The following is a 16,589-nucleotide window of genomic DNA, read 5'->3' as shown; positions in this document are numbered from 1 at the left end:
TGACTTGCACTAAGTCAAATTGTGTCTTAAGAGATTGAACAAGGTTGGAATCATGGCCTGGCACATTAGCCAGCAGGAGCAGTGCCTTCGCAGGAAGCTTATGTTTCTCAAGATAACTGTTCACTGAAGGACAGAAAACTTCATGTGCCTATTTATCGAAGACATTTTCTAATCCAGGCCTTCTTATTGCTGCACCAAAACACTCCCAGCATTCCTTTGTTGATGTTTATTTCTTTATATACCCTAGGGATTATAGAATGATACACCAGTAAAGGCTTCAGCTTAAAATTTCCAGAGGCATTGGAACCCAACAGGAGAGTGAGCCTATCTTCCATAGGCTTATGTCCAGGTAAACTAGCCTCATCCTTAGTGATGAATGTTCTCCTGGGCATTTGCTTCCAGAAGAGGCTGGTTTTGTATAACTGACAAAAATAAACTCTGCTTACACACTAGACAAGTGCATCAAACAGAAGATAAAGAAACTGTTCGATATACTATAATATGCGGGAATGTTGGTTGAACAATAACAAAGACGCTAATTGGTTGAGAATAATCGTACGAATGTTGTTTTATGCGGCATTCTTCTGAAAATTTCCACCAAGGCATCGTCCCTACTATATCAGAAAGCCACTGGTTCCTGCAAATATCATTGGTCTTTAAAATAAAAGATCATATGGAAGGTAATTCCCGAGAATATCGGGTGTTGATGTCAAGGCCCCTCTGTATATATTATATATATGTATATATAATATATATGAGTATAATAGTGATTGTAGTGTGCTGCAAAATTTTAACATCTTTCAAAGTGTGCCGCAACAACAAAAAGGTTGAGAAACACTGCATTAAAGTATGCGGTGAAGTCACCAGTGCCAATTTTGTAGCTGCAGAGAAATTTTGTGATGAGTTGGAAAAAACCCCTTCTAAATCTCCACAGCCCTCAACTTCCGCAGCGCCTTGCTTATCAGCTGGAGAGTTAATTTTGGCAACGATGCTTGCTCGAAAATTAAAACTTGCTGATGTTGTGCCTGTCTCATCTTTCTTTTTGTAAATTTGTACACTTTGTAATTTTTCTTGCACATGAGATAAAAAAATTGAATAATTAATTGTATTTACTTGTTTGTCAAACATTTCTTTTTTGCTCCAATCAAAATTAGTGCACATAGTTGTGAGTGCGCATAAGCATTTATGGAAATTCCGACTTATGTAGAGTTACACGGAACACAACCCTTACATAAGTCGGAGAGTGTCTGTACTACTACACTAATGGAATTAATCCCCCCCCCCAATGTTCTTTACGTACCTAGCTTTATGTAAAAGAGCTTGACCTATTTAGCAAAACCATTTGTAGTCTGGCACCATCCAATTTTTTGCTTGCTACATAAAGCAAATTGTGCTAAGCTTTTGCAATAAAAATATTAAGACAATTTTATGTTTAGAAAATAAATTTAACATACATTAATGAGTAAAAGTTTATCCTCGCAGAATCAATCTAATGAGAAACTCAGTGATGCCCCATTATTGTTCCAGCAATCAACTACCCACTGGCTAAATGCAAATTTCCACAAATCTATTTGACAACTGTCTTTCCTCAATTTCAGTTTATGCCCCCTCAGGTTTATAATCTGGGCAAGAGGAATTATCCCATCAGCATTGAGCCTGCTCAATCCATTCAAGACATTCAAGAATTGAGTACCAGTGAGGTGATCTGATTTCAATCAGATCACCTCACTGGTACCTAGCCTCCAGACACTGCAATTTGCAGCACTTAAGCCTTGTTTCGTAAGAGTACCCCTTTGTTCCACACACTAGCCGTGTTGTCCTACTCTGTAGTCGTTCTATCAACTCTACATCCTTCCTAAAATGAGGTTCCGGACTTAGGCAGTACTCAAAGTCTGGCTTGACCATTGTGTTATACAAGGGAATAATCACCTCCTTATCCCTATTAGCAAAATTTCTGTATATCATTGACAAGACCCCATAACTTACTCTGGCAGCATGTCTGCACTGTTCAGAAAACTTCATATCTGAGTGCACAATTACCCCCAAGTCTCGTTCATTCTCCACTATCCTGAGTATAACACCACACAGTTGGTACATTTCTCTGGGGTTACTGCTATCCATATGCAGTACTTTGCATTTGTCACTGTTAAACTTCAGTTGCCACTTCCCAGCCCATCTGTCCAACGTTTCTAGATCCTGTTGCACTAACATACTGTCATTAACAACCCTGCCAACCTTTGTATGTATCATCTGAAAACTTCGACATTAAGCTTGATAAACCTTCATCAATATCATTGATAAATATACAAAACAACAATAGGCCCAACACCAAACTCTGGGGAATACCGTTAATAACATTAGTCCACAAAGAGCAGTGTCCATTGATTACCACTCTCTGTCGTCTCCCACTCAACAATTCCTTTATCCATTGTAGCAGCTTACCCTTAATGCCATACGGCTCCAACTTGTAAAGTACTCTTCCATGTGCAACAGTATCAATAGCTTTCCTAAAATCCATGCATATGATATCAAAATTAGTTTTTTTTTTTCTTTCCAGTTCCTTTGTGACCACATCATAGTATCCAATCAAATTGGTCAGACAAGACTTCCCCTTAACAAACCCATAGTGTCTGAACTATAACCAGTGCTTTGTTTGTAAAAAAAAATAAGTGCCAGTACTCATTCTTTGCTATCAGGAAAAATTGAAAATTAAAAGGATATGTAAAGTACTCTAAATTTTTTTTCCCTGACATTGTTACTTTAGTAGTAATGTTTTTGGAATAAGAACGACAAATGAAGTATATTAACACAGCTTACTAAGCATAAATTTATTATTTAATTATATAAAAAATAAGTAAAATGTGAGTAAAATAAGTAATAAGTAAAAATAATTTCATAATAAAGTTTTTGTAGAATATTCCAAATTTTTATTAAGGTCTCATTCGATACACTATGCTGACTTCTTTTCTTGTTTGTGTCTGTTGCTGAATGGCGTTTCCAAAGCAGCCACGAATGGACATATTTGCTGGATCAAAGCGTGTCAGCGGTGGGTCTACAATTTTAAGAAATAGCAGTGAAGAAATTGTTTTTGTTATCAACAAAGCTCTGGTTGGGCTAATGATCAGATTCATTTGTGAAAATCCTTGTTTATATTCACTCGATGAAATTGGTATCGTACTCAGAGCTTTAATCAAATGCTTCAATTCTTCTGAAATCATCTTATCAATTAGGTATTCCCAAAATCCACGAATTGTATCTCTTTCATTTAACTGTAACCTAATTTTTTTTTTTTATGAGAACCCCAAACACGAGAGGTATTAGAACCTATAGTACTTAGTACCGCGCTTGGGTTGGAGGTTGAGAAGACGAAAGAAGATATTTGTTGATATTGGACTTGAACTTCTGTAGATTGTAATTTTCAGGAAATACGTATGAAGGAAGGTTCTTCCAGAAAACGGCAGTTGAATGAATAAATGAGGAAGATGAAAAGTTGGTTCTGTGGGTTTGAAGTTCGACAGTAAATGGATGTTGGCTGGTGGCGGCACGTGTTTGGACTGTTTTGAAAGAGAGAGCGGGAATTATAGAAGCCAATTCAGAAGAACAGTGCCCATGGAAGTATCTGTAGAAGAAGCATGCAGCAGAAACAGTGCGTCTATGAGACAGCGAGTGGAGAGACTCTGTTAGAGATGAATCATTAATTAACCTAACTGCCCTCTTCTGAATGGAATCAAGAAGCCTGAGAGGGGTTTTGGGGGCACCACCCCAGATGTGGGAACAATATTCCATGGCAGGGCGGATTTGCGATTTATACCAAGTGAGCAGCTGTTTGGAAGAAAAGTAACACCGAGAGCGAAAGAGAAAACCAAGTTTTTTAGATGCAGAGGAAGCAATATTTGTAATGTGCTTGTGCCAAGAGAGATTAGAAGTCAGGGTAATCCCCAAAAGAGATATATCATTTTGCCTAGAAATCTGAGTGTCACTAAAGATAAGCATAGGAGCAGAAGAATCCTTTTTGCGAGATATAAGACAAGACTGAGTTTTAGAAAGGTTGAAATCAACTAAGTTGTCTTTGCCCCACTGGAGAATTACCTGAAGATCGGCATTTAAGGAATTGGCAGCAGATTTTCGAGAACTTGAAACTGATTGAGCTGGACAAGGTTTCTCAAAATGTAAAGTTGAATGCAATGTGCTATCATCGGCAAAACTATGGATAGGATTTCCAGTCAATGGAAGAAGGTCATTGATATTCAAGAGGAAAAGAACTGAACCTTGGGGGACACCGGCATTAGTGGAGAAGTTAGAAGACAGCGAGCCATCTACCATCACACTCAGTGAGCGATCAGAGAGAAAACTGGATAACCAATTACTAAAAACAGTTGGCAAACCATAAGATGGAAGCTTGTTTAGAAGACCTTTATGCCAAACACGATCAAAAGCCTTTGAGATGTCAAGTACTTGTGTTTCACCGAACCTTTCCATTGAATTGACAATTTTCTGACTTCATTTTCACTAAACGGCAACATTTCATGTTTAGAAGGTTTAATACCTTTGTTGTCATAATTTTCCTTCTCTTGTCATTGATATTGTCACTAGTTCTTTGAACTAGTTGTTAAATTTGATTTTTTTTTTTTTTTTTTTTTGAAACTGCCCAAAATGTCAGTGTCACTTGTATATTCAGGTACTGTGACCATGTAAACAGAGATAAGGAAAATTTACAGAAAAATGCGGATATGAAAAAAAAAAACTGCACTTCCGTGAAACAATAGATGATTATTTGTCAGCGTAAAAGAAAATCATTCTCTCCTAATTTTCCTAACGCGCAGAAATTGAACTAAAATAGTATTTTAAATTTTGTTAATTATCAAAAAAATTTCTCATTAAATGTTTTGTTCAATAAATGTAATTGTGTATTGTACTTAAGAAAATTTTCAATTTTTCTTTTACATGTAGCAAGATATGGAAAAAGGAACATTAATTTTTCTCGAATTACTCAGTGCTGCCTGCAAAACAAATTTAACTTTGAATTTTTTTAATATTGCTTCTATATGAGAAAATTGTATTTATTTTGTATTTGTGTTTTGTATGGGCGGCTCCTAGAACAAAAGTTAATCTCCGCCTCATTGCTCTGTTCAGTTTTTACACTCTGTCAAGGTAAGGCCAGTGTGTCTCTTGTAATAAAAAATAAAAAAAAAATTTAAAAAAAATCCAACCAGTTGAACTAGGATAGGGGAAAAGGAAGCAGAGAGAGAGAGAGAAAAAAAAAGTTTTAATCCCGCACAGATTTTCACCTCACTTGGAAGAAAGTGATAGGACAGAAAAATTTTGTCTGTGAGCTTGTCTGTTCTGTAGGTGTTGTGTACTACCTGGAAGCAGTGATCACCTGGACATCCACATCCAGGTACTCATCCCTAGCTGTGGAAAGGCAAGGCCTCCCCTACTATCTGCTTCCACACCTCCCTGGGGAAAAGAAAACTAGAGTAAGATGAAGAGGGGGAAGGACGAAAGAAGAGGCTCTCCCAGCCCCGGGGAGCCCCAGTCCAGGATAAATTGCTAGGGGGAGGGAGGGAAACGAGAGTGGTTGAGAGGCTTCTCTGACATGGGGGAAAAGGTTAGATGGAATAGAAGATGGAATAGTTAGATGGAATAGTTAGATGGAATAGAAAAGGTTAGATGCAATAGAAGGTTGACCAAAGTCCATTGGCAGCATCAGGAATACCCCTTGATCTGCTCACTGTTGACCAGTACGACTTCTCTGTATGTGGGACGGGTGGTCGGATAGGTGATACAAGTACCCCTCAATTGTAGAATGGTAATCCCATTAGCTCTCTTAATTTGTGCAGCACTAATTGCCTAAAGCCAGAAATGTGAACAGTACATACCAAGTTAAGTCTGTCCTAAACCTTTCTTTATATGAAAATTTTCTTCGCTCAACAGAAACTATTTTAAATGTAACTTCCAATGGAAATTCAAAAAAATTCGCTATAAAAGGAGTTTGTTAAACAGGTCCAACTGAGTAATTTAGAATTCTAAAAACGATTATAAAATTTTATATAGAAAATATCTTTATCTTAATATATAGAAAACGTTAGAGAGTGAAAAATGCAAATTTAGTTAAATAACTTTAAGCTTATTTGAACAGCAGGTAAACATGTTAAGAAAATTGACGTAATATTATAAATTTCGAAGTGTACTGCATCCAAATATCACACATCACTGTTAATAAAGGTGCCGGTATGCCGTACCATTGCATACCATCAAAAAAGCACTGACTATAACTGCAGTCTTGTCTAGATGATCCTGCAGTGCTTCTTTAACCAGTGACTCCATTATTTTCCCTGGAACAGAAGTTAAATTAACAGGTCTGTAATTACTCGTCACATTTCAATCCCCCTTTGTGAATTGGGGGAATACATTTACACATCTTCAGTCCATGGGAACAGCCACTGAGTTCAAGAATGCCCTCATAATCATGGATAAGCTCCTGCTTACTTCCTTTGCTGCCTCCTTTAATCTAACTGGACAGATCCCATCCATCCGGGGTGCCTTCCTTATGTTTAATTTCAGCAATTTCTCCTCCAGTTTTCCCTCAGTAATTACAAAATCATTTAATTCCCTGTTAGAGTTTGATAAACTTCTGGCCTTCACTTCCCTACAGAATTCCTCATGTATGAATGCAGATGCAAAATACTCATTCAATTTTCCAGCTACCTGAGCAGAATCATCAACAATCAAACCATCGATATCAAGTGGACCAATCTGATTCAGTCCCTTCTAGAGTTCATATAAGTAAAGAAGTCTTTACCGTTTTTCTTTGCATTCTTTGCCAAAGATTTCTTGTAATCTGCCTTTCCTCACCTAACACCCTTTGTGACTTGATTAGCATTAGTATAGGCATTTGATGCAAAGAAAGCAAGCTTATGCAGCATCAGCCAAAAAATAAAAATAAATAAAAAAAAATAACTAAATAAATAAATAAAAATAACCACTTCCACTTCACCCCTCTGTTCATTCGAAATACCTGTCCAGCTGAGCCTTAAACTTATTTAGGCTATCAACTTCCACGACAAGGGATGGAAGTCTATTCCACCAACCAACCACCCGCTGGCTAAAGGCAAATTTCCTCACATCTATCTTACATCCGTCTTTTCTCAATTTGAATTTATACCCTCTCAGGTGATTATTCTGAGCAAGAGGAAGAATCCCATCAGCGTTGAGCATGCTCAAACCATTCAAGGCCTTATACACCTCTATCAGATCACCTCGCCGGTACCTAGTCTCCAGACACTGTAATTTGCAAAACTTAAGCCTTTGTTCCATTCACTAATCTTGTTGCCCTTCTCTGTACTCGTTCAGGCGCCTCCGTAGCCAGGTGGGAAGGAGCAGCAGTGCGTAGCACACGCTTCTTGATTAGACCGGGGTTCGAGCCTGTCACCACCAAATACGGAGGATGCGGAAAGGTCAGGAAATGACCACCGCATATTCCCGGAGCAATAGGGCCTTAGTTGCTAATGCTCCTAAAAACCAAATAACAACAACAACTGTACTCGTTCCAGCAGCTCTACATCCTTCTTGAAATGAGGCCTCCAGACCTGTATACAGTACTCTAGATGTGGTCTGACCATTGCCTTCTACAATTGAATAATCACCTCCATATCCCTGCTAGAAAAATTGCTATATATCATCGACAATACACCATGAGCTACTCTTGCAGCCCGTCTGCACTGCTCAGAAAACTTCATATCTGCCTGAACAACCACCCCCAGGTCCCTTTCATTCTCTACCACTGTCAGTGTAGTACCACAGAGTTGATACGTTGCTCTGGGGTTGCTGTTTCCCATATGTAGTACTTTACATTTGTCAATGTTAAACTTCATTTGCCACCTCTCAGCCCATCTGCTCAACCTTTCTAGATCCTGTTGCAGTAGCATAGTGTCAGTAGTGTCCTTGACAACCCTGCCAACCTTCTTATCTTCTGCAAACTTGGACATTAAGCTTGATATACCATCATCGATATCATTTATAAATACAGAAAACAATAATGGACCCAATACTGAACCCTGAGGGACTCCACTAATAACATTAGTCCACGATGAGCAGTGTCCATTGATTACCACTCTCTGTCTTCTCCCCATCAACCACCCCCTTATCCATAGCACCAATTTGCTTCCAATGCCACACTGCTCCAATTTGTGCAGCAGTCTTCCATATGCAACAGTATCAAAAGCCTTTCTAAGATCCAGGTATATAATATCAAAGTTATTCCCTGCATCCAGTTCTTTTGTGACTGCATCATAGTATCCAATCAAATTGGTCAGGCAAGACCTCCCCTTAACAAAACCATACTGTGTCTGAGCTATAACTGAAGTCTTGTCTAGATGATCCTGCAGTGCTTCTTTAATTTGCCTCCATTAATTTTCCAGGAACAGAAGTTAAACTAACAGGTCTATAATTACTTGTGTCGCCCTTTGATCCTCCTTTTTGAATATTGTCACATTTGCACATCTCCAGTCCATGGGTACTTCCCCTGAGTCTAATGAATCTCTCATAATTATGGCTAAGGGTTTGCTTACTTCCTTTGCTGCCTCCATTAATATAACTGGATAGATCCCATCCACCACAGGTGCCTTTCTTGTATTTATCTTCAACAATTTCTCCTCCACTTTACTCTTAGTTATTACAAGATTCTCTAGCTTACTGCCAGAGTTGAATACACCTCTGGCATTCCCCTCGCTGAATAACTCCTCATGTGTAAATGTCGATGCAAAATATTCATTCAGTTTGTTAGCTACCTGAGCAGGATCCTCAACAGTTGACCCATCGATATCAAGTGGACCAATCTGATTCATCCCCTTCTTGCTAGAATTTACATAAGTAAAGAACTCTTTGCTGTTTTTCTTTGCATCCCTTGCCAAAGATTTCTCGTAATCTGCCTTCGCCTGCCTAACCTCCTTTGTAACTTGGTTACAGATCAACTTGTATCTATCATAGGCTTCTGTGTCACGTGTTAATTTTTATGTATCCCATGCATTTTTCTTCTCTGCCATATGTCTCATTAGTTCATCCACTTAGGCCTAAACCTTGAACAATATTTCTTAGTTGGTATATAAAGCCTTAGTGGCTTATGCTTCCCATTTTGAATTTGCTGTTGGTAACATCATCAGTTGGTCCCACTGTATAGAATTTAAATACTGTCTCAGTCCATCGTAGTTGCCTTTACGAATCAATAACCCTTCCCTTTACCCCTAATGATAGTTACCTCTTTGAGTAAATCCCACTTCAGCACACTGTGATCACTGCCACCTAGTGGTTCATTTACCTGCAGATTCTTAATGCATGAAGAATCACTACTGATAATCAAATCAAGAGTATTACTCCCTCTAGTTGCCTCCCGAACATGCTGATGTAGAAAACAATCATCCAATAAATCCACAAAAGCCTTGCTAGTGTGTGAGTGACCAGCCCCCAAATTCCAGTCAATATCTGGGAAATTAAAATCCCCCATTATAAGACTCTCTGATTTGCTGGCCCACTCTATTTCCCCGTACAGTTTCTTATTATACCCATCAGAACCATTAGGCCTATAGCACACTCCTACTCTCAATTTTGATCTCCCAATGCTTATGTCACACCAAACTGACTCGACACTGCACTGTCCAGCAATGTCGACTGGCTTCACTTCCTTGGATTTTATGTATTTCTTAACTAATAGCATAACCCCTCCTCCCTTCCTGCCGACCGGGCTAGCCGAGTGGGTAAAGTACCTGCCCTGCAAACCAAAGGTCGCGGGTTCGATTCCCGCCTCGGGCTTGGATCAAGGTACTGCAAAAACCTTGGGAGGTGCAATATGGCCACAGAAGCCGATGCGCCAACAACTACCAAATCAAAAAAAAAAAAAAAAAAAACCTCCCTTCCTACCCTGTCTATCCTTTCTGTAGACATTGTGTACTCCCCAAATTCCAGTTTTGCATTCCTTATATCTGTGTGACACCACGTCTCTGAAATCCCAACAATATCTGCCTTTGATGTTTTGAGCAATACCTCAAATTCATCAAATTTATTTACTAAACTCCTAGCATTGGTGTACACGCAAATATACATGCACCTGTTCTATTTCTTAGCTACCCTAACACAACCTATGTGTTTATTTGTACCCCAATGATTCCCAGCAGTCTCTGAAATATCCTGAATCTTATTTTCCAGGCTGCGGCTCATTCCAATAGAAGCAGTGCAAGAATCACTTTCACCTCTGCCAGTGGCTACTGTTAATCTATTAGTCCTTGTATCCCCCCAATCTAGCAGTTTTCCGACCCACCTAACACTGCCTTGATAGCATCAGCAAACATTTTTGCACCCTTTCTATTTAAGTGAAGTGTATCCCATCCCTGTAGAAGCAGTCTCTCCTGTTAACAAGTACAGACCAAGCTGAAAAAAATTCTACCCCTTGAGCCTTGCACAATCCTTCCAGGGCCGAATTGATCGACAGGGCTCTCGTCATATACTCCCTCCTATCGTGTCTGGGCAGAATTGCGGACACTTTCAAATTCAACCCTAATTCACGGCTTTTTTTCAACAGTGACCTGTACTTGTTAAGTAATTCCCCGGTCTCCTACTCTTAATATCATTAGTGCCAACGTGTACAACTATATCACCTTTTGTGCCCTTAAAAGATGATATCCGCTCTACAATGTCATCAACCTTTGCCCCTGGCAGACATACCCTGGTCCTGTTCCACCTATCCTTTTTACCAAGCATGTTTCCCTGACAATAGAGTCACCAACAACTACTAGTTCCTTTGGGACCACCGCATTCTGCCTTGGGGGCTGCCACTGTGTTGCACGATGACCAAGTACAAGCTCTGGCATTGGTGTGGGCAGCTGAGAGCTTGATGGGCCCCTCACTTTTAATCCTTCGAGGGCATCCACCCTGTCTTTCAAGCTCTCATGTAAGCCCATAACAATGTTGAGTTGTCGCCTGATTTCCTTACACTCCTTGCATTGCGCACACACAAAGGCATCCCCAATGGCAGTATCATGTCCCATACCTGACTGCTCCACAAACATCAAGCAAGTAGTGCATTTTAATAGGCTGTGATTCAGAGGGCAACTGCCCCCTCCTCAGTTCTCCCCTGAGCCACAGCACTCCCATTAGCTTGAGCCTTTTGCTTTGCTGCTCTGGTCAGAGTCATGATTTTGATTTAATTTCAATAAAATTTCAATTTCAGTACAAAATTAAAACCCTAAACTTATATCTCAACACAGTTATAACGCTATATTTATGTTTCAGTATCGAGTGTTATCTACGAAATCCCTTTATATAACCTCCGTATCAAGTTAAGTATTAATTATTTATTTTTTACTAATTATTTATGTTACGTAACCCAAGTTGTTATATGTATAGTTAAAAGTACAATTTAATTGACAATGAAGTTCAACAAGATTAATTATCTGATTAATTGACAATATTATGTACTATACTATACTATATTAAGCTTATGCTATCTATTTCGAGATATTTTCTATCGCGTAACACTGGCGGCTATTTACGAACGGTAAACATATGGATATGATATCCTTTCCGATACCAAGTAATACCTATAAAATCTCTATCTAAGTTACTTTAATCTAAGTATCGTAAATAAGAATATAAAACTACTCTAGAAAATAAGTTAATATGCCAATTTAAGCTAATAAAACAGAAAATAAATCAGAAAAAACTTCTCTGTTCCAGGAGCGGCAGAAATGTATGTCCGCACAGGCTACCCTCGTTCACGTTCTTACACACTATCTTATATCTACCATCAGCATCTGTCTCTCCTAATAATTTATATGCATTCCATGCATTTTCCTTCTCTGCCATGAGTCTCAATAGTTCTTCTGACATCCGTTTAGGGCTAAACCCTGAACAGTATTTCTTAGTTGGTATGAAATTCCTTGAATGCTTCCCAATTAGAATTTGCTGTTGATAACATTTTCAGTTGGATCCCACTTGTATAGAATATTAATATTAATATTAAGTTATATTAAATCTTCTCTGATTTTGAGTTTGTTATTCTACTGTTGTGCTGATGCATGTTCTTTCTGTACCATATCTTCTCTGCTTTCTAGTTCACTACATACTGATCCACTGTCTACATTTTCCCAATGTTATATTTCCTCACAAGTCTCTTTATCTGGTTCTTCTCTCAATTCTTCTACCTCATTTTTAATACAGCATGTATTAATATGCTTCTTGTATCATATTTTCTCTTCTTTGCCTTTGCAACTCATTATGCTGCCTATCCTTTGTGACAGTATATTGTGTTTACCACTCTTCATTGCTTTGGAGAGGTCTGGATTTGAATCCCATCAGGGAATGGAGTGAATTTTTTTGAGGCATTTGGAATTTTGTAAAAATTGTGTGTAAACTATGTACATAATTACTTTTAACCATAATTTTTTTCCCTATTTTGATTTTATAGCCAAACATTAAAGCAGGATTATTGTAAAAAATAGTAAAAATCAAAATATCATTTAAAAAATTGGAAAAAATAAAAATATTAAAAAAACTGTAAAAAACTTAAATTTCATAATTACTGATTTTTCATTTGCAGCAGTATTCTCTATGTTTTTATACTCTATATATTATTTGATTTGATTTATCAACTTCTGGATCTGAATTCTAGAGAATTTCATCACCACTTGATTTTCGAAGCTCATAAAAATAAAAATTGCTAATATTATTTGTAAATATAATTAATAGATGGAAACACATCCCTGTAGAGTTTCACAACAATCTGTTATATACAGACTTAAATATAGAAATGTATATATACAGACCAGTGTTCTCCCCAGAAAATTTTGCCAGCTAGGTGGCATTATGAAGTAGTCAGATGGGGAAGTGTAATACTTCGCAATATTATAAAATTTTCTGTTTTTTATAAATGTGACAAGCGATCTAGAGCAAAAATTAATTGCATAATTTAACCTTATATGCTCCTGTCACATTGACCTCAATCGCATAGTATGTTTGAATTAATATTGATCGAGATTAGTGAGCAGTACCATACGGTACTGCAAGATTCGCTTAAATTTTATCCTGGTGGTCAGTTAAATTCACCGTGCAGTGCCTCCATTTGGGTCCTAGGGAGAACACTGCAGACATAATCTGTTGACTGCATTGAAAGAACCATCAAAACATAATATTATATATTCATGAAAGAGTTAATATCATTTAATTTTAAGACTTTACTAACATTTAAATTTGAATGACATGTTAAATTCAATGATAGCTCTTAGATTTAATTTAAAAAATTAATTATGGAAGTTTTAACATTTTCATATTATTTAATGTACTGTTTACAATACTTTTTGTATTTTTCAAAAAAAAAAAAAAAAGGCCAGATGTTAGATACTCTGGCTCGTAAATATTTGTGGGAAGTAGGACTAAATTATCATCATGAAACTGGTCATGGAGTAGGAGCTTACCTTAGTGTATGTGAAGGTAAGTTTTCCAAATTTGCTAACATATTTTTGATACTTTACATGCTTTTTAACTTCTTTAGTGCTTCACTGTATTTTTACAGACTTTTATAAGTATATTAAGATTGAAATTGTCTGCAGTCCTGCCTAGGCACCATATGAGAGAGAGAGAGAGAGTATACATGATAAGAGCCTTGTTAATCATTTCAGCCCTGGAGAGACTGTGCATGGCTCGTACAAGGTCTAACTTGAGGATATGTGGGCCCTAGGTAAAAGTTTTTTTTTTTTTTTTTTGAAGACCCTGTAAAAATGTTTATTATGACCAAGGTCTATCTTTGAAGTATTTGGTCCCTAGACAAAATATTTTCCGGGACCTTATGCCCTACTTTAATAGTAAAAAAATAGGGCATAGGGGCCCTCAGAAAATTAAGATTACATGATCAATATAAAAATGTAAAACAAATAAATCTGCTTATTTCTGAAGAAATATATACAAATCTGAACATATCAGCAGTACATGCATTTTGGCAATAAGATGCATTACAATATGAAAGTATATATTATTTGCAAATTTTATAAGGAACAGAAGCACTCATGCTCGTCATTATGCTACTGGATATCACCGATTTTGGCTGTGTCCATTGCCATTTATGGGCCCTCTCAAAGTACTGGCACTAGTGCTTTGAGAGGCATAGTACTAGTGCCTAGGCCTAAGATAGGCCCTGGGCTTCTGGGGTAGAATCAGGCCCGGCACTAAGGTTTTTGGCACCCCTGAAAATTGTAATTGTTGTTGTTGTTATTTGGTTTTTAAAAAGCATTAGCAACTAAGGCCATATTGCTCCGGGGATATGCAGTAGTCATTCCCTGACCTTTCCGCATCCTCCGTATTTGGTGGTGACAGGCTCGAACCCCGATCTAATCAAGAAGCGTGTGCTATGCACTGCTGCTCCTGCCCACCTGGCTACGGAGGTGCCGAAAATTGTAATGAATACTACAGTTTTGAATAAATATGAAAATACATTTTTTTTATTAATTTTCTTTACACAAATTACATTCTCTTGTACAAGTTCAGATAAATTTAATTTTTCACAATCATGTTCTATAGATCATTGATTTACAAGCCTGTTTACAAGACAGATTTACAAGCCTATCTTGTGACATACCTGATCTTAAATAGTATTTAATGAGTTTTAATCTGGCAAATGATCTCTCCCAGCTTGTGACACTCACCGAATTGTTAATAGCCCTAAAATTCTTAGAGCTATTGTCAAATTCGGAAAGGGCAATTTATTTGTGCAAATTAATTTTAATGTTTCATAGGGATTTTTAAATTTATCTAAATCCAGTTTAACAAGAAAAACCTTGAATGCACATTTCGTCAAATAACTCAGTTCCATTTACGTCTTTGTTATCGCCATCTGTTTGAATGTATTTGCAAATCATTAACAATTCTGTTGAAGTTTTTCATGATCAGAATTGTTGGGTTTATGTAAATCATACAAAATCCCAAACTGCCCTTTGTGTTGTTTTAGTTGGTCAAATCTTTTGTTTAGGGAAGACATCTCAACATCTAAAATGGTGTTGAAGAAATCCACTCAAAATTTAACTTCCGGCGATTGCAACAATTCATCCTCATGCTGGCACACTATGGCCATAGATGCCAGTGAATCTAAAAAATTCGCAAACAAACAAACAACAATCATCCTCATGCTCATAGTTAAAATGCTTACATTTTTTTTTGGTGAACTTGTTCAACAGTTTGTAAGTTTGGTATATCATCAAGATCATCACAAAGTTGTTTTCCTTCTTGTTGAAGTTCCTCGTAGCTCGCCTCAGAACGATAATTCAATATAAAAGCTTGTAAATTTTTATGGATGTCAAAGATAATTCTCAGATCTTATGGTTCTTTTGAACCATAAGATCTGAGAATTGAATTGATTTGAGAAAAAATTCTATTAATTTTAAAAAGTTGCCATTGTTTCTCTTGAAAAGTTTATTAGACAAACCCCGTAACATCAGGTGGCACCTCCTTAGCCAGGTGGGAAGGAGCAGCAGTGCGCAGCACACGCTTCTTGATTAGACCGGGGTTCGAGCCTGTCACCACCAAATACGGAGGATGTGGAAAGGTCAGGGAATGACCACTGCATTTTCACGGAGCAATATGGCCTTAGTTGCTAATGCCCCTAAAAACCAAATAACAAATAACAAACCTAACATTAGGCATTGAGATCCAAGATATTTTACAATTTTGTTAATCCTTGAAATGACATCTGTCCAGTGTTTCTACTCCAGTTTGCGTAATCTTCCATTTTGTACATCAATTGTGGTTTTATTTGTAAGATTCTTATTTTATTTGTAAGAATGAGCAACAGCCTGGAAAATAAGATGCAGGATATTTCAGAGACTGCTGGGAATCATTGAGGTACAAGTAAACACATTGTGTTAGGGTAACTAAGAAAAAGAACAGGTGCATGTATACTTGTGTGTACACCAATGCTAGGAGTTTAGTAAATAAATTTGATGAATTTGAGGTATTGCTCAAAACATCAAAGGCAGATATTGTTGGGATTTCAGAGACGTGGTGTCACACAGATATAAGGAATGCAGAACTGGAATTTGGGGAGTAGTGTCTACAAAAGGATAGACAGGACAGGAGGGGAGGAGGGGTTATGCTATTAATTAAGAAACACATAAAGTCCAAGGAAGTGAAGCCAGTCGACATCGATGGACAGGGCAGTGTCGAGTCAGTTTGGTGTGACATAAGCATAGGGAAATCAAAATTGAGAGTAGGAGTGTGCTATAGGCCTAATGACTCTGATGAGTATAATAAGATATTGTACAGGGAAATAGAGTGGGCCAGTAAATCAGAGAGTCTTATAATGGGGGATTTTAATTTCCCAGATATTGACTGGAATTTGTGGGTTGGTCACTCGCACACTAGCAAGGCTTTTGTGGATTTATTGGATGATTGTTTTCTACATCAGCATGTTCGTGAGGCAACAAGAGGGAGCAATACTCTTGATCTGATTATCAGTAGTGATTCTTCATGCATTAAGAACCTGCAGATAAATGAACCACTAGGTGGCAGTGATCACAGTGTGCTGAAGTGGGATTTATTCAAAGAGGTAACTA

The 16,589-nt window shown here is 37.6% G+C and overlaps 1 protein-coding gene across 1 annotated transcript in view; it reads left to right on the top strand.

Annotated features, from left to right (window-relative positions):
* LOC150087411 (xaa-Pro aminopeptidase 1-like) overlaps nucleotides 1-16,589 on the top strand; it is a 532,432-nt gene that overhangs the window by 422,312 nt on the left and 93,531 nt on the right. Inside the window, exon 19 of the mRNA XM_090372051.1 lies at nucleotides 13,375-13,479. Within this exon, the coding sequence (XP_090228177.1) occupies nucleotides 13,375-13,479 (105 nt within the window). The remainder of the gene's footprint in view (nucleotides 1-13,374; nucleotides 13,480-16,589) is intronic.

This window comes from Mastigoproctus giganteus, chromosome 4 (assembly GCF_048544385.1).
Source record: "Mastigoproctus giganteus isolate SK-2022 chromosome 4, ASM4854438v1, whole genome shotgun sequence".
Taxonomy (NCBI): domain Eukaryota; kingdom Metazoa; phylum Arthropoda; class Arachnida; order Uropygi; family Thelyphonidae; genus Mastigoproctus; species Mastigoproctus giganteus.
The sequence above is the reverse complement of the archived record's forward strand: the minus strand, read 5'-3'. Positions and strand labels throughout refer to the sequence as shown.